The 19,315-nt window shown below is 41.8% G+C and overlaps 2 protein-coding genes across 2 annotated transcripts in view; one reads left to right on the forward strand and one right to left on the reverse strand.

Moving 5' to 3' along the window:
• Positions 1–2,816, reverse strand: part of SVOP (SV2 related protein) — a gene marked incomplete at its 5' end in the record, with an annotated part of 105,011 nt that extends 102,195 nt beyond the window's left edge. The window contains 1 exon segment of the mRNA NM_001133213.1: positions 2,628–2,816. Coding sequence (NP_001126685.1) covers positions 2,628–2,662 — 35 coding nt within the window.
• The window catches only part of USP30 (ubiquitin specific peptidase 30), a 99,824-nt gene that overhangs the window by 28,654 nt on the left and 51,855 nt on the right, over positions 1–19,315 (forward strand). The gene's annotated exons all lie outside the window — the stretch shown is intronic.

Below are 19,315 nucleotides of genomic sequence, written 5' to 3' on the forward strand. Positions count from 1 at the left end.
GCACAAGGTCACACAAAAAGGCAGAACTGGATGCAAATTCTCAGCCTCCCAAATCTCCTCTATGTGGTGCTGTCCCAGAGTGGACAGCATGTGAAAAACAATGGTCTTTTGTGGTCTCAAATGAACCACCCCAGAGCTGTGCGAAGGTTCCTTCAAGTGCGAGGAAGGACTGTTTCTTAGACACCCTCACTCCCTTTCCCCATTCCCCAACCATGTAAACTACTTAGTGGCTTATAATCTGCTAACACTTGGCCTCCCATGAGACTGAGCCTATTTCAAAGTCCAGTCTTGCCAACCCTCTACAAGGCACTCTGAATTTTTTTTTAGCCATATTGCTCTCGGGAAATCTGCTGCCTGCAATCTGTGCATAATATACGAAGGGTGTGGTTTAAAAAAACATCTAAATCGTGATTTGTAACCCACTCAGATTCATGTGGCCGTTCCTTTTAGCTTACTCTTTTTTTAGAAATTGAGGTCAACACATTTCAGGGCTAATTTTGACTTCATTCAAATGTCATTTGGGGTTTGCAGATTAAGATTTTGAGGGAGTCCAGTATAGTAAACCTACATATTTTGTTTATATAAATGATTTTTCAGATGTAATAATAATAATAGCTAATATGCATTGAGTGCTTTGTGTCTGCCCAGCATTTGGCATACATTATCTCATTTGATTTTCACAATAACCTTATGAATTAAGTACTGTTATGATCTTCATTGTGTAGCTAAGGAAACTGAGTCTCAGAAAGGTTAAGTCACTTGCTTAAAGTCACACAGCCAGGAAGTGGCATAGTAAGGATTTGAACCCAATTATGTCTGATTCAAGAGATAATGTACTTAACCAGTACACAATTTGGCCTAATAGATAATATATGTATTTATTCCTATTAAGCACCAGAAAGAATAATCAAGAAACTTAACTGGGGGGAATAGGACTGGGGTTTGAAAGGAAAGGAGACTTACTCTTTATTCTTGTGCTTCTCTTTGAACTTTGTTTACCTTTATTTATTTGTACATTGTATTATATTCCTATAAAAACCTAAATTTTTACATTTAAATAAGTAAAAACTTCCTATTTTTGCTTTTTTTAATTAAAGAAGGAATTGTCATGATAATGTCAGGTCTATATACTAGTAGATTAAATATACATGACCCTTCTGCAAAGTTCACATACACATGAATCTTTGAAAAGTTCACATGCTCTGACATTATTGAAAAATTTATCCCAGGAAAACCACAGTTCCAATATGTAGTCTTATTCTGAGTACCAAAGTTCACATTTCTGATATTAAATTATTTTTTATTGGGGGTAATAGTTTTATTTTTTAACATGATATTTATTCTCAATAAAAGTTGTATGTTTTCCTTGGGAAATTTGTAATCAGACCTTTACATTTTTATGTACTCATATCTACCTCTGGATATTATAACTGAACATCCTCTAGCATTTGTGAAATAATGCTGTATTACATAATCAGATATGCTATTTGTGGAGCAATTAGTAAAAGCTTTAAAGCAAATTTTAAATTAATTAAAAATTTTAGTGAAAATTAATTTTACTCTGATTGAAAAGTAAACATTACAATCCCCTTCAGTACTCAGAGCCTCAGAGAACTGTATCAGTCACACTAAAAGTCACTTGGGAGAATTCCTCAGTAGATTATAGAAAAAAATAATCCACCATTTTTAAAATCAAGAAAATACACACATACTGACTATAATTTATCCTTTCTAACAATCCCAAAGGGAATATACTCTTACCACTCAAATGGCTAGTGCTTCTAAAAATTAAAACAACCCTTTCCCCACCAATGTTCTTTTTAATGCCCCCTCTCATACTCTTGGAATTTACTTAACAAATCACTATCTGCTTGTGGTAGGAAAAATCTGTAAGCCCCTCTACAAGGCCCCTGTCCTTTCGATTGCTTGGTACTTCTCCCAGATTCTCAGAGCAAATTTGGTTTTTCTTAAAAATCGCCATCCTCAAAGCAATATATTCCTGATGTTCCGACGGTGAGTCTCACTCTAGCTAGCTGCTACAAAAACCTTTCATTCAGAAGAAGGCAAGAGGTTTCACCGACCGTGCACAGCCCTCTCATTCACACACTTCATAAACAACAGGACTTTGCCCAACCCTCTCCTCTAGGAAGGCATCCCAGTTTTTTTAATCAACCAGTTTGCAACATCAGTATCATTCCCTTCCAAAAGACCTTGCAGAAAAATTATGGATTTCACAGCATAGGATTAGGGCTGGAAAGGACCGATGTCATTGCATAGACTCACCAATTCTGTCCACATTTCAAAACAGCAGCTAATGCTTTCTTAAAGCTCACATCTCAAAATCCTTTTAGAATTGAGAGCAATTAAAAGGGGAATCATAACCCCCGTGATTCCCCCATAAGGTCCTGACAGATCTGATAAATGGAACTGAATCAGAGATACAGAGGCTGGGCTGCTGGGGAAAGAAAATGGCTTGTCTCCTCCAGGCCCTAATTCCTTCCTCTGAAACAGTTTCCTTTAAATTCAAGAAACCATGCAGAGATGCACCCCCCCCCCCACCCCCCTTGCAGGTTTTCGTTTTTAAAAAGAAAGCCTGTCTGCCTCTTGCTCGCCCCCATGATACTCACGGCAGCTGCCTTAGCTGGAATAAGTCCTCCTCCATGTCCGCGCTGTGCCAGGACGAGCCCTTCTCATGGCCCTTACATGGTAGTGGTGGATGACGAGCCCTCCGGTTTTCAGCACCGGGATGCTGGACAGCACCCGCGCCGCTTCCTCCCTCGAGCAGCAGCTGTTCGGGGAGGCAGCCGCTGGGGACCAGCCCACGAGACAAAGCCTCCGCCGCCAGGAGACCGCGGCGAGAGTGGGCGGAGAAGAGGAGGCGGAGGGCAGAGGGAGCTGCGCGGGGAGAGGGGGCAGGGAGAGCCCTTCTGCTCGGAGGAGTTCACAGGCTCTCTGGCTGACGGTGTATCACTGGGATGCCTATAGGGCACACCAGTCTGTGAAATGGTTGTCCGGGTACCAGTGAGCACCCTTTGGTTGACGATGCCTGTCTAAATGTTTATTTGCATGGATTCATTAATGTTATCCGTATAATACTCTTGAAACCCAGGCTGCTATAACAAATACAGGCATGCATTTGAGTACTGTTTACTGAGCACCTATGTGCCAGGCACTGTAATAGGCACTGCGGGTATGACAGAACAAATTCGACCTGTCATTGTCATCGTGGAGCTAAGGGTCTAGTGAAATGAATCAAGAAAAGAAAAAATGTAAGTTAGGTATGAGAAGGCCAAAGATCACTCATTCTTTCGACAAGCGTTATTGGGTGAATTCTACTGCCCTGACCCTGGGGAATAAAAACATGAATAAAATAAGTCTCTGCCTTCAAGATCCTAGCTAGTTTAATGGTTCCCCTAGCCCACCTCTCACTAGAATTTCTGACCCCTTTAGAACTTAAGCTCCATGAGGTTTCACTGATGTGTCCCAAGTACTAGAACAGTGTCTGGCACATAGAAGGTACTCCGTAAATATTTGTTGAATAAATGGTTCTCAATTCAGGCTGCATATAAGAATTGCCTGGCTCCATTTCAAACCAATTGAACTCAACTCTTGGTAGGTGGAGGCCAAGCCTGGGTATTTTTTATTTTTTCAATATTTATTTATTTATTTTTGAGACAAGTTCTTGCTCTGTTGCCCAGGCTGGAGTTGCAGTGGCATGATCATGGGTCATTACAGCCCCGACTGCCTGGGCTAAAGCAATCCTCCCACCTCAAACTTCCTAGTAGCTGAGATCACAGTCTCATGCCAGCATACCCAGCTAATTTATTTATTGTAGAGATGGGGTCTTGCTTTGTTGCCCAGGCTGATCTAGAACTCCTGGGCTCAAGCAATCCTCCCATCTCAGCCTCCCAAAATGCTGGGATTATAGAAGTGAGCCATTGCGCCTGGTCTCAGGGTATTTTTCAAAAGCTCCCCAGCACCATGAAGTGAAAACCCCTGATCAAGTGTGAACAAGTGAAAAGAAAAGCTGAAAAATTATACAACAGAAAACTACTAAGATGATCCATGATGGCAGCTGGCAAGAGCTATAAGAATGATGATTGAATGGACACTTACAAGGAACTAAAGGAAGAAGGAAACATTTTTTTTCTTTTTTTCTTTAATTGTTGACAAAGGGTGGGGGAAGTTGGAAGAGGGAACAAGAAAACCAATCTGAGAACTGAAAACAATCTCACATCAAATCCATAAAAGGACTTGAAAATCCAAAATTGAATGTGTGCCAGGCACCCGGATGTGTACTTCACCATGGTCCCCTTGATCTTTGTAACAATCCTATGAGCAGGTGTGATTTTTATCCTTATTTTGTAAGATGAGGAAACAAGGCTCAGAGAAGGGTAGATTTGCTTGCACAAGGTCATGCGGACAGGAAAGAGTTGATTTGGACTTAAAACCCTGGCAGTCTGTCTCCACAACCTGCGCCCTTAAGTGCTAGGCTTTCTCTGAGGGTCTCAAAAGAAACCATCCGTTGCGGATATAGTAGGAGAAATTGGAATTATTGAAACATTGGATAACTTTAAACAAATCTAATGTTGGGAAAACCAATTATACAGTGGTACTCAAGCTCCAATGTATTATTTATCTAGTAAATATTAATGGAGCAACAACTATGTGTCTGCCACAATGATAGTTTGAACTTATTCATGGCTCCTTCTCACCTCATACTGGAGTCAATCACAATTTGTCCCACCCACACTTATTTCTAAAGGAATTTCTCCCCCATCCCTGCTGTGCACTACATTTGGTATCACATGATTCCTGGCCACAGCTGATTGGCTAAGAGGGTGGACACTTATCTAAGGACATCCAATCCAAACACTTGTCAGAATCCCCATTGTTGCATAGCTGGGAGAGGGAGCTGGATAATCTGGTACCTTTTCAATGATGGATTCCAATGTCTCTGAAGGTTTTTGCTTTAATTACCCCTCCTTTTCCCTCAATCCTGGTGTCAGGTGGGGCTCTCTAGGGCTCTATGAATATTCATTATGCTCATTCTAAATAGCCCCCTTAGGGGTCGGGCGCCTTGGCTCATGCCTGTAATCCCAGCACTCTGGGAGGCCGAGGCGGATGGATCACTTGAGGTCAGGAGTTCCAGACCAGCCTGGCCAACATGGCAAAACCTCGTCTCCACTTAAAAATAAAAAAACTTAGCCAGGTGTAGTGGCACAGACCTGTAGTCCCAGCTACCCGAGAGGCTGAGGCAGAAAAATCGCTTGAAGCCAGGAAGCAGAGGTTGCAATGAGCTGAGATCGCGCCACTGCACTCCAGCCTGGGTGACAGAGCGAGATGACTCTGTCTCAAAAAATAAATAAATAAGTAAATAACCCCCTTATCATCCCATTTCAGCTTCTACTCATGTGCTTTAATCAGGATTTTTTTTTTTTTTTTTTTTTTAGACAGTCTCTCTCTGTCACCCAGGCTGGAGTGCAATGGCATGATCTCGGCTCACTGCTACCTCCACCTCCCGGATTCAAGCAATTCTCTGCCTCAGCCTCCCAAGTAGCTGGGATTACAGGTGCCACCACCAGGCCTGGCTAATTTTTTTGTATTTTTAGTAGAGACGGGGTTTCACCATCTTGGCCAGGCTGGTCTTGAACTCCTGACCTCGTAATCCACCCACCTTGGCCTCCCAAAGTGCTGGGATTACAGGCGTGATCACCACCGCGCCTGGCCAATCAGTATTTTTTGATGTTCAACAGAGACCAAGTCAAGTTCCCTTGAAGGAAAAAGGGAGTTTGCAGCCTGGAACTGGAGAGTGGTTAGAGCAGGCTCAGTCCTGGGGACTCTCTTCCCAGCTCCACCTCTTCCTGGGTGGGTAACCTTGAGCAGGTTGTCTAACTTTCTGTGCTTGCATTTCCTCATCATAAATACAGGGATCAATAACCATAACTACTTCATAGGGTGGTGGTTAGAATCAAAGATAAAATGGAGGTGAAGGACCACACACTTGGATGGCACATAATAAGTGTTAGCTGTTGCAATGGTTAAATTAATTTATTTTAATTTTATTTTTTGAGACAAGATCTGGCTCTATCATCCAGGCTGGAGTGTGGTGGTGCGATCTCAGCTCATTGCCACCTCCACCTTTCAGGCTCAAGCCATCCTCCCACCTCAGCCTCCCGAATAGCTGGGATTACAGGTGTGCGCCACCATGCCAGGCTAATTTTTGTATTTTTTGTAGAGAGGGGCTATCATCATGTTGTCCAGGCTGGCCTCAAACTCGTGAGCTCAAGCAATCCACCTGCCTCGGCCTCCCAAAGTGCTGGGATTGCAGGCTTGAGCCACCGTGCCCAGCCACAATGATTAATTTTAAGTATCAACTTGGTGGGATTAAGGAATACGTAGAGAACTGGTAAAGCAGCATTTTTTTTTCCCCCGAGATGGAGTCTCGCTCTGTCGCCCAGGCTGGAGTGCAGTGGCACGATCTCAGCTCACTGCAAGCTCTGCTTCCCAGGTTCACGCCATTCTCCTGCCTCAGCCTCCCGAGTAACTGGGACTACAGGCGCCCACCACCACCCCGGGCTAATTTTTTGTATTTTTAGTAGAGACGGGGTTTCACCATGTTAGCCAGGATGGTCTTGATCTCCTGATCTCGTGATCCACCCTCCTCGGCCTCCCAAAGTGCTGGGATTACAGGCGTGAGCCACCACGCCGGCCTAAAGCAGCATTTTTTGGTGTGTCTGTAAGGGTGTTTCAAGAGGAGATTGCTGTGTGAGTCTGAGTGGACAAAGTTCAGGAAGATCTGCCCTCGATGTGTGAATGAGCACCATCAAATCAGCTAGAGGCCCAGACAGAACAGAAACAGAGGAAATGTGAGTTGATCTCTTTCTCCAGGAGCTGTTTCTTCTCCTGCCCTTGGACATCGGAACTGCAGGCTCTCTAGTCTTTAGAAACCAAGACTTACACGTGTGGCCCCCTTGGGTTTTTGGGCCCTTGAATTTGGACCAGCATCCCAGGGTCTCTAGCTTGCAAATGGTCTGTTATGGAAATTCTCAGCCTCCCTAATTATGTTGGCCAATTCCCCGGATAAATCCCCTCTCATGTATTATATGAGAGATACCTTATATTTATATCTATGTAATATATTATATTATATGAAGATATTATTTATCTTAATTGATTTTGTCTATCTGGAGAGCTCTGACTAATACAGTGCTTATCATTATGTTGCTGTCTTCACCCCCCGCCCCCAAATCAGTATCTTTTCTACTACCTTAAAATGTTAGCTGGCCTATGAAGGATAAGAAAAATAGATGGTATTGGGAAAAACTAAATCCTCCTGAAGTTTGTGGAAATCAACAGAACATGTCCAAAATTGAGGAAACAAAAACTAGCCATATGAGTATCTCATATAGAAATTTGCCTGTAGATACTAAAGAAGCAGCTAAAAGACTGAGAGTGGGTGGAAGTGGAACTGCCACTTTTTTTTTTTTTTGACAGGGTCTTGCTCTGTCGCCCAGGCTGGAGTGCAGTGGTGTGATCACAGCTCACTGCAGCCTGGACAGTAATCCTCCTGCCTCAGCCCAGCTCAAGCGATTCTCCCACCTCAGCCTCCCGAGTAGCTAGGACTACAAGCGTGCACCACCACACCTGGCCAATTTTTGTATTTTTTGTAGAGATGGAGTTTTGCTTCATTGCCCAGGCTGATCTCAAACTCCTGGGCTCAAGGGATCCTCCCACCTTGGCCAAATGTGCTGGCATTACAGGTGTGAGCCACTGACCCTGGCATGAAGGGTTTTTTTAGTTGTAAATTTTTGGCACTATTTTATTTTTAAAACCATGTGCATCTTACTACCATGATTCTTTTAAATAATTTTTTAATTAAAATAAATTTTTTGAAACAGGGTCTGGTTCTGTTGCCCAGGCTGGAGTGCAATGATGCAATCTCAGCTAACTGCTACCTCCACTTCCCAGGCTCAAACCATCCTCCCACCTCAGCCTCCTGAGTAGCTGAGACTGCAGGCGCATGCCACCACACCTGGCTAATTTTTGTATTTTTGGTAGAGACAGGGCTTCACTATGTTGCCCAGGCTGGTCTCGAACTCCTGGGCTCAAGTGATCCACCCGCCTTGGCCTCCCAAAGTGCTGGGATACAGTTGTGAGCCACCAGACCTGGCCTAAAAATAATTTTTATTGTGGTAAATACATATGTCTTAGCCAGCTCAATTGCCATAACAAAATATCATAGTCTTGGTGGCTTACACAACAGAATTTTTTTTTTTTGAGACAGGGTCTCTGTCACTCAGGCTGGAATGCAGTGACACGATCATGGCTCACTGCAGCCTCAACCTCCCAAGCTCAAGTGATCCTTCCACCTCAGCCTCCTGAGTAGCCTCTTGTAGTAGACCATAGGTGCGCACCACCATGCCCACCTAATTTTTGTATTTTTTCTGGGGAAGGAGTCTCACTATGTTGCCCAGGCTGGTCTCAAACTCCTACGTTCAAGCCATCCACCCACCTTGGCCTCCCAAAGTGTTGAGATTACAGGTGTGAGCCACTGCACCCAGGCCAGAAATCCATTACTAACAGTTCTAGAGGCAGACAAGTTCAAGATCAAAGTGCCAGTATAGTTAGGTTCTGGTGAGGGCTCTCTTCCCAGCTTGCAGATGGCCACCTTCTCTCTGTGTGCTTACATGCTCTTTCCTTGGCACATAAGCATAAAGAGAAAGCAAGCTCTCTGGCATATTTTCTTATAAGGGCACTATCTCATCATGTCAGCCCCACCTGCATGACTTTCTGTAACCCTGATTACTTCCCAAAGGCCCCATTTCCAAATACACATTATGGGGTTAGGGCTTCAACATATACATTTGGGGTGGACACAAACATTCAGTCCTTAACTATGTATCATAAAGTTTGAAGTGTACAATTTAGTGGCTTAGAGTATATTCATAATGTTATATAACCATCACGCTATTGACTTCCAGATCTTGATCATCCCAGAGAGAAACTCTATCCATTGAGTAATAACTCCCTATTCCTCCCTCCTCCCAGCCTCTGGTAACCTCTATTCTACTTTCTTTTTTATTTTTATTTTTTAGAGACAGGGTCTCACTCTGCTGTCCAGGCTGACGTGCAGTGGTGCAATCACGGCTCACTGCAGCCTCAACATTCTGGTCAATCCTCCCGCCTCAGCCACTGGAGTAGCTGGAACTACAGGTGCATGCCACCATGCCCAGCTAAGTTTTATTTATTTATTTTTCTGTAGAGATGGAGTCTTGCTGTGTAACCCAGGCTGGTCTCAAACTCCTGGCTTCAAGCAATCCTCCTGCCTCAGCCTCCCAAAGTGCTGGGATTACAGGTGAGTGCCACAGTGCCAGGCCTATTCTACTTCCTATTTCTATGAATTTGCCTACTCTAGTTACCTGATGAAAGTGGAATCATACAATATTTGTCCTTTTTATGTGGCTTATTTCACTTAACATAATGTTTTCAAGGTTCATCTGTGTTGTAGCATCTATCAGCACCTCATTCTTTTATATGACTGAATAATATTTCTTTGTAGATATATGGCACACTTTGTTAATCCATTCATCTGTTGATGGACACGTGGGCTGTTTCCACCTTTTTGGCTATTGTGAAGAATGCTGCTATAAACATTGGTCTACAGTATATCCCTTTGAGTCCCTGTTTTCAATTCTTTTGAGTATATAAATAGGAGAAGAGTTGCTGAGTCATACGGTAACTATGTTTAAGTTTTTGAGGAACTGCCAAGCTGTTTTCCACAGCAGCTGTACCATTTTACATTCCCACCAGCAATGCACAAGGATTCCAATTTCTTCACATTCTCCTCAACACTTGTTGATAATAGCCATCCTAGTGGGTGTGAAGTGGTCTGATTTGCATTTCCCTAATAACTAACAATGTTGAGCATCTTTTCATGTGCTTATTGGCCACTGGCATATCTTCCTTGAGGAAATGTCTATGCAAGTCCCTCACTCATTTTTTAACTGAATTGTTTGGGGATTTTCGCGGTTGAGTTGCAGGAATATCCTTTTAGGCCATTTTTGCATTGCCGTAAAGGAATACCTGACACTGGGTAATTTATAAAGAAAAGAGATTTAAGTGACTCACAGTCTGCAGGCTGTACAGGAAGCATGGCGCTGGCATCTGCTTCTGGTGAGGGCCTCAGGAAGCTTAGAGTCATGACGGAAGGTGAAGGGGAGCAAGAGAGAGAGAGGGGAGGTGCCACACTTTTCTTTTTTTTTTTTTTTGAGATGTAGTTTCCCTCTTGTCGCCCAGACTGGAGTGCAATGGTGTGATCTCAGCTCACTGCAACCTCCACCTACCAGGTTCAGGCAATTATCCTGCCTCAGCCTCCTGAGTAGCTGAGATTACAGGCGTGTGCCAACACGCCTGGCTAATTTTTGTAATTTTAGTAGAGAGGGGTTTCACCATGTTGACCAGGCTGGTCTCAAACTCCTGACCTCAGGTGATCCACCCCCCTCAGCCTCCCAAAGTGCTGGGATCACAGGCATGAGCCACCACACCCGACTACCACACACTTTTAAACAATCAGATGTCTTGTGAACTTACTCATCACCACAGCAATGGTGCTAAGCCATTCATGAAGGATCCACCCCCATGAGCAAAACACCTCCCACTAGGCTCCACCTCCAACACTGGAGATTACATTTTAACATGAGATCTGGAGGGGACAAATATTCAAACCATATCAAATGTCCTTGAGATTTGAAAATATTAATGTATAATTAAAATGTTGGCTTGCTGTGGTCCTCACCCAATTACATGGCATCTTTACAACTCCTGCTCAGCTCAGCTATGAATCATGTCAAGCTTCCTACCTTCTAAGAGAAGCTTCTGATTGCCACAGTACATCTTTTTAAGCCAGTTTATATAGATCATGGAGAGTTCTCACAGAAAGATACTGGCTGCAGCTTGGTCCAGATGTCTAGCTCTGGACCTGCGGTCAGTAAGAATTAAAGAAACAGGAAAGAAACATGAAAAGTGGTTCAACTGTCAAAGACAAGTTTATTTTGGAGAACAAACCTGAGAGGGGCTTCTGGCCGAGTTAGGTCAGAGGCACTCTCTCTGATAGACTAAGAGTTTTTAAGGGTTCAGGGCAGGAGAGCTTATCACAGGCTTGGAATATTTCTGTGTCTCTTTGTCTTGCTTATCTGGGAGGGAGAGTTTTGTGTCTGTTTCTGTACATCTCTCTGCCACCACAGGCATATCCCCTGAGTGTGCATTTAGCTTCCCTATCTTAGTGCACCTAAAGGGAAAGGAATGTACTTATTAGGGCACACTGTTTTACTAGGGCCCGTTGTATGAGTGTGAAGTTTGGTGGTTACCCAAGAGACTTTCCCCCCTCCCTCCGTGCCTGAGCTATCTTATCTGTGTTTTACTGTCTGCTCTTTCTGGCTGCTTACTGTTAGAAGAGAAGCGATTTCCTTGAAATGCATGAGGTTAGAAAGGGAGCTGGAACAAAGTGGCAGTGTTTGTTTGTCCAAGATGACGGTGCTCCTTCTCTGTCAGCCAGGGCATATGGCAGTCCATAACAAAGAACACAGCTGCTGAGGAGGCAGGGCTGTGGGTAGGGCCGGTTCCTAGAAGGTAGGGTGAGAGGGGCAAGCTTTGATTAACATTAATGGTACCCTATCTGTTAAGGCCTCTGAGAAAATTCCCCGAGTTCTCCAGCCCTCCCATAATCCCTCCTCTCCCATCTGTACAACACTCTACATTCTTAACCAAGCAAATAGTTTATTTCCAGTAATCATTATTGAAATACATGTTGAAGTATATTTTCTGCCGCTGAATACATGTTCACCTTCTTCCTGCAAGTTACACTGTAAGATTAAGGCAGGGAACCTACTTTACACCTTTCCCACACCTGTAAAAATCCTGTCACCCTGCTCAGCTGTCAGTCATTGTGTACTGGGCACCAGCTTTGGAGTCAGACACACTCAGCTCTGTGACTTACTACCTGTGTGATGGTGGACAGATTATTTTCCCTCTTTGAGTCTCAGTTGCATCATCTGTAAAATAGAGACAGATACCAACCTGCAGGTCCATTGTGTGGATTAAACAAGATGATGGATATTCATGTGCATGGCAAATGATTGTATGAAACAAATATATGTCAAACCCCCACTATAAGCAAGATCTTAATACAAGATCTAAAAACAAGTTTTTGAAAGAAAGGGGATGTAGGGAGATGTTTGATGAAGGTGTACAAAGTTTCTTTCATTTATACAAGATGAATAAATTCTGGAGATCTAATGTACAGCATGGTGACTATAGGTAACGACACTTGAAATTTCTTAAAAGGGTAGATTCTAAGTGTTTTCACCAGACACACACACAAAAAGGTAGGTTGTTTGTTTGTTTGTTTGTTGAGATGGAGTCTCACTGTGTCGCCAGGCTGGAGTGCAGTGGCGCTATCTCGGCTCACTGCAACCTCTGCCTCCCAGGTTCAAGCAATTCTCTGCCTCAGTCTCCCGACTCTCTGGGATTACAGACACCTGCCACCACACCCGGCCAATTTTTGCATTTTTAGTAGAGAGAGGGTTTCACCATCTTGGACAGGCTGGTCTTAAACTCCTGACCTCATGATCCACCCGCCTCGGCCTCCCTAAATGCTGGGATTACAGGCACGAGCCACTGTGCCCGGCCGATTGTGATTCTTTTACAAAGTACACATGTATCAAATCATCAAGTTGTACATCTTAAATATATACAGTATTTTTAAAATCAGGGAATGCTGAGCAAAGGGTATACCAGAACCCTCTGTTCTGTCTTTACAACTCTCCTGTAAATCAAAAATTATTCCAAAATAAAAAGTTTAATTTAAAAAAGTGAAAAAAAACATACTTTTGAGCCACCTTAATATAGTATATTTTATAGAACTAGATACACATGTTCAATGTGTATTTAAAATTTTAATTTATTAATGTGACTGCACGCATTTAAAATGGCACAGCACATAAGACAACAACCCATTTACAAATGCTAATTTTGTCCACATATTTTTGGATTTATGGAACAGTTTCATTCAAACTCTATACATGTGTCCTCAATGGCGTTTTCTTTGTCATGCTGGATCCACCTTTTTACTCACTTAACTGAGTTTTTTTCCAGAGCACATCATCTTAATTTCCAATTCAGTTGTATGAGATATAGCACTTTTAAAATTTGCCACTGACAGTTTCTCTAAAAGTTAAACATAGAATTACTCTATGATCTGGCAATTCCACTCCTAGGTATATACAAAAAGAATTAAAAACAGGGGCTCAAACAAAAACGTGAGCAACAAATGTTCATAGCAGCATTATTCACAATAGCCAAACAGTGGAAGCAACCCATGTGTCCATCAACAGATGAATGGATAAACAAAATGTGGTCTATTCATGCAATGGAATATCATTCAGCCATACAAATGAATGACATTCCAGTAGAAGCTACAATATGGATGAGGCTTGAAAACATTATGCTTAGTGAGATAAGCCAGTAACAACAAAAAAATATTGCATGATTCCCTTTATATGAGGTCTCAAAAGTAGTCAAACTCATAGAAACCATAGAAACAGAAGGTAGAGATGAGGTGTGATTACTCAGGCTTGTAATCCTAGCACTTTGGGAGGCCAAGGCAGGAGGATTGCTTGAGCTCAGGAGTTCGAGACCAGCCCTGGCAACATAGCAAGACTTCATCGCTACATTTTTTTTTAATTAGTCAAGTGTCATGGTGTGCATCTGTAGTTCCAGCTACTTGGGAGACTGAGGTAGGAGGATCACTTGAGCCTAGGCAGTCAAAGTTACAGTGAGCCATGATTGTGCCACTGCCCTCCAAACTGTGTGGCAGGGTGAGACTCTGTCAAAAAAAAAAAAAGAGAAGAGGAAGGGGAAGGGGAAGAAGATGAAGAAGAGGAAGAAGAAGAAGGAGAAGGGGAAGGGGAAGGAGAAGGGGAAGAGGAAGAAGAGGAAGAAGAGGAAGAGGAAGAGGAAGAAGAAGAGGAAGAAAAGAGAGAGAATGTGGTTACCTACCACTGGTTGGGGGCAGGGGGAAGTGGGAATGGTTGTTCAAAGTCCTAGAGATCTGTTGCAGAACAACGTGCATGTAGTTAACACGTGGTACTCCACACTGAAACATGGTTGAAATGGTAAATTTGATACTATGTGTTTTTTACTACAATAAACAAATTGTCTATTGTAAATCAAAAGGGTAGTTCATTTATGTATAATTTTGCCACACTTTTTTAAACTGCCATTAAAAATATGAGGCTAACTCATGAACACCATTCTCGATAACAAAACAGTCGCTTTTGTCATTTGTGTGTATTTGTATTTGTTGTTCCCACAACTTAACAACTTATGTATTGCTTTTTTAAAAAGTTATCTTTAAAAGACTTGGCTTACAATAACTTTCACCCCTTGTGATTGTGAGGTCGTATACCCAGGAATAATAATTAAATCAATGCACCATTTTATTGTCCCCCACCTTAAAAAAAAAAACAATTCCATTGGATGACCTTTTCTAAAACTTAGCAGATTATCATTTCGGCTAATAGGTCTTCCCCAGAATAAAGAATTGGCATGACACCCTGTAATATGATTTTTGTAAGGACTCAAATTATAAAATGAATTCCTCCTTATATTATAGAATGTTTTTTCTTTTATTATAAATTTTCCCCAAAACACAGGGAAATAGAGACTTTCTATATTTAGTATCTTCCCTTAAATACTTGCTACGTGATCATTATTCCACCCATTTTTAGCCAACTTTCACTCAGCTCCATGAACTGGCAGAAGCAAAAATAATTGACCTGAGGCCAGGTGAGGTGGCTCACACCTGTAATCCCAGCACTTTGGGAGGCTGAGGCGGGCAGATCATGAGGTCAGAAGTTCGAGACCAGCCTGGCCAACATGGTGAAACCCCATCTCTACCAAAAATACAAAAAAATTAGCTGGGCGTGGTGGTACGTGCTTATAATCCCAGCTACTCTGGAGGCCGAGGCAGGAGAATTGCTTGAACCTAGGAGGAGGAGGATGCAGTGAGCTGAGATCATGCCACTGCACTCCTGGGTGACAGAATGAGACTCCATCTCAAAAAAAAAAAAAAAAAAAAAGAAATGACCTGAAAAGTCGGAAAGCAAATCAGAACTATTCTGGAAAGAAAAAAAAAGGTTTAAGCTGCGAGGATAACCTTAAACAAAAAATCTGCTTCCAGTTCACCATCCTATCTTTCACCATACTCATCCCCAGAGCTTTGCATTGTGGGCATTTAAAAAATGCTTGTTAAACCAATCAAAACAAATGAATCTCCCTTCCAGGTGAGGAGGGATCCAGGCTCTATTTCAATACATGGAAAGCAGAGGTGGCAAGTTAGAAGTCTGTAAGTGGAGTGGTCAAGCCATCCTGGTTTGCCCAGAATTTCCCCTGTTTTAGCATCGAAAATCCTATGTCCTAGGAAACCCCTCAGTCCCAAGCAAGCTTTGACAGTTGGTCACTCCATGACCATAGGCAAATCTGGCATAGAAATGTGTTTTGAGTAGCCTGAAGGATAGAAAAATTACTTTTAAATCTAAGAGTTGAAACCACAAAACTCTTAAAAGAAAGCACAGGACTAGATCTTCATGACCTTGGGCTAGGCAATGGTTTCTTAGACATGACATCAAAAGCACAAGTAATGAAAGAAAAAATAATAGATACATTGGACTATATCAAAGCCAAAAACTTTTATGCTGCATATGATACCATCAAAAACATGAAACGACAACCCACAGAATGGGAGAAAAGATTTGCAAATCATATATCTGATAAGATATTTGCATTCAAAATATAGAAAAAACTCTTGCAACTCAATAATAAAAACAAATAACCTAATTTAAAAATGGGCAAACTATCCGAACAGACATTTCTCCAAAGAAGATAGAAATATGACCAATAAGCACATGAAAAGATGCTCAACATCACTAGTCACTCAGAAAATGCAAATCAAAACCATGAGATACCATTTCATACCCACTAGGATGGTTAGAATAAAAAAGACAGACAATAACTAGTGTTGGCAAGGATGTGGATGAATTGGAACCATTGTACACTGTTAGTGGGAAGGTAAATTGGTGTAGCCACTATGAAAAACAATTTGGCAACTCCTCAAAAGTTTCAAATAGAGTTATCACCTGATCCAGCAATACTATTGCTGGGTGAATACCCAAGAGAAATAAAAATATGCTCCATGCAGGCTGGGTGCGGTGGCTCACGCCTGTAATCCTAGCACTTTGGGAGGCCGAGGCGGGTGAATCGCTTGAGCTCAGGAGTTCAAAACCAGCTTGGGCAGCATGGTGAAACCCGTCTCTACAAAAAAAAAAAAAAAATTACCTGGGCATGGTGGCTTGTGTCTGTAATCCCAGCTACTTGGGAGGCTGAGGCAGGAGGGTTGCTTGAGCCCAGGAGGCAGAGGTTGCAGTGAGCCAAGATCATGCCACTGCACTCCAGCCTGGGAGACAGAATGAGATACTGTCTTAAAAAACAAAATAAATGCTCTATGCAAAACATGTATTTAAATGTTCATAGCATTATTATTCATAACAGCCAAAAAATTGGAAACAACTCAAATGTTTATCAAATGATATGAATGGATAAACAAAATGTGGTATACCCGTACAATGGAATATTATTTGTCAATAAAAAAGAAATGCAGTACTGATTCATGGTGTAATATGGAAGAACCTTAAGAACATTGGGTTAGGTGAAACAATCCAGACATAGAAGGCCACATGTTGTACATATTGTGTGATTTCATTTACATGCAACATCCAGAATAGGCAAATCCATAGAGACAGAGTAGATCAGTGGTTGCTTAGGAATAGGGTTGTGGAGGGGGAATGGAGATTGACTGCTAATACATATGAGGACTCTTAGAGGGGACAAAAATGTCCCAAAAGTAGATGTGATAGTTGCACAACCCTGTGAATATGCTTTTAAAAACCCCTTCTAAATTGCACACTTTAAAGGCAGTTGCCTCCAGCCCACCACATTATCCATCTGTCTAGGAAATGGGGGCATGCCAAAAGCCAGATGGGTTTTATTTCACACCAGAGCAATGCATCATGATTTCCCCCCTCAGATTCTTAAAACAAAAGTGAATATTTTAAAGGAGACTGGAATAGAGACTGACAAGTTGCCCCTTAGCCTGAAATACTGAAAATGAAAAGCATGTGCTATGTACAAGCAGTTCCCCAATCAACTGTGTTCTAAATCCTATTCTTATCAAGACAGTATTCTACCAGTTATGAAAATGGCACTTAACTTTTTAAAAAGAAGCCCATGGACTTGAATTCAAAAAACAGATTTGTCTTTTTTTCTTTGAAACTTAAGTTGGAGTGTCAGAGTCAAATAAAATACAGAGGTGAACCTCTAAACTTTAAACATGTTATTTGAGAAGGAAGAATTATACTTCAAGGCATACACATAGACCGGGTAGTCTTCAGTATGTATAAAGAACAAGCGAAGTTTGGAGGTTTTATAAATGGAGAAATGTTATGTATTATTTTGAAAGAAAGTTCGTTGGCACTGGTAAAGTTTGGAGGAGCTGGCAAGTTCTGACTGGTAAGTGACAGGGATGGGTAAAATTAGTCTTAGAGTCACAGCAGGTTGTTTTAGTAACACTGGTTTCAGGTTACAGCAGGCAGTTTGAGCAGCCAGCCTTGCAGAGAATTATTAATATAGCCTTGGAGCAATGCTATGTGCCCTGAGTACTTTTTCTCCCTGGCCTCTTGACTTTGTTTCAGTTGGGTATGACAAGAATGACCAAATTCGTATGATCAAATTTCACATGATTTAAAGAAAAAAAAGTGGGGGAATAAAACATTGATGGAAAGTCCCTAGTCTGCTAGCCACGCTGATGGGATGGCATTTCCATCTGGAGTCACTCCCAGGTCCCTGGCACTGTGCTGGGAGCAGGTAAGTACCTCTTGACTTTGCCACAGAAGCTGGTAAAGAGGTGAGGCTTGGTTAAGAGGTTATGCTCTTGTTAAATAATGTAAAGGTGCACAACTTTAAAGAGTCCCTGGGTCACATAGCTCATCCCTCCATGAAAATACAAGATGTCTAATCAGTACAATAACTAGGGAGGTCAAAATGGGCAGAGAGAAAAACTGCGTAGCTTGCTCAAAGGACAAACTCCAAAAGTCTCCTAGTAAAACCCTAATCCCTCAGATAATGTGTTCCCAGAGGTCCGTAACATAAACAAGAGGAAGGGGTGATTCAGAAGCTGGTAAACCTGTCCAGGCCTAGGGAAAAGCTCATCAAACAAAAGCAGCTCAACGTGTCTGAGTCGTTGTTATTAAAGGAATAGTGGGCTTCTCTCCACAATATTGTGACTTGTACTTCGTGTTTTTATTTTTACTCAATTTTCTAATTTCCCTTGTTAATGTTTCTCTTACCTATTGGCTATTTAGGAATGTGTTGTTTAATTTCCACATATCTATAAAATTTCCCAAATGCCTGTTTGTTATTGATTTCTAATTTCATTCCATTGCAGTTAGAGAACATATTTTATATGATTTCAATTCTTTTAAATTTTGAGGCTTATTTTATGGCCTAATATATGGTCTATCTTGAGGAATGTTTCATGAGCCACTTGAGAAGAAAGTGTATTCTGTAGCCCAGGTGTGGTGTCTCATGCCTGTAATCCCAACGCTTTAGGAGACTGAGGTGGGAGGATCGCTTGAGCCCATGAGTTCAAGACCAGCCTGGGCAACATAGTGAGACCCCCATCTCTATTAAAAAAGAAAGAAAGAGAGAAAATGCATTCTGCTGCTGTTGGGTGATGTGCTCCACAGATGTCTGTTAGAAACAGTTTATAGTGTTGTTCACGTCTGCTATTTCCTTGTTGATCTTCTGTGTAGTTGTTCTATCCATTGTTGAAAGTAGGATATAGAATTCTCCAACTATTACTGTTAAATTGTCTATTTCTCCCTTTAATTCTGTCCTTTTTTTTTCATTGTATTTTGGGCCTGTGTTGTTAAGTGCATGTATGATTACAATTGTTTTATCTTCTCAATGAATTGGCTCTTTTATCATTATAAAGATTTTTTGGTTTTGAGTAACAATTTTTGTCTCAAAGTCTATTTTATCTGATATTAGTGTAATTACTTCAGCTCGCTTTTGGTTGCTGTTTGAATGATATCACTTTTTCCATCCATTTACTTTTAACTTATTTGTGTCTATGAATCTAAAATGAGACTCTTGAAGATAGAATATAGTTGGATTATGTTTTTTTTCACTTTGCCAATCT

This window comes from Pongo abelii, chromosome 10 (genome assembly GCF_028885655.2).
Source record: "Pongo abelii isolate AG06213 chromosome 10, NHGRI_mPonAbe1-v2.0_pri, whole genome shotgun sequence".
Classification (NCBI taxonomy): Eukaryota; Metazoa; Chordata; class Mammalia; order Primates; family Hominidae; genus Pongo; species Pongo abelii.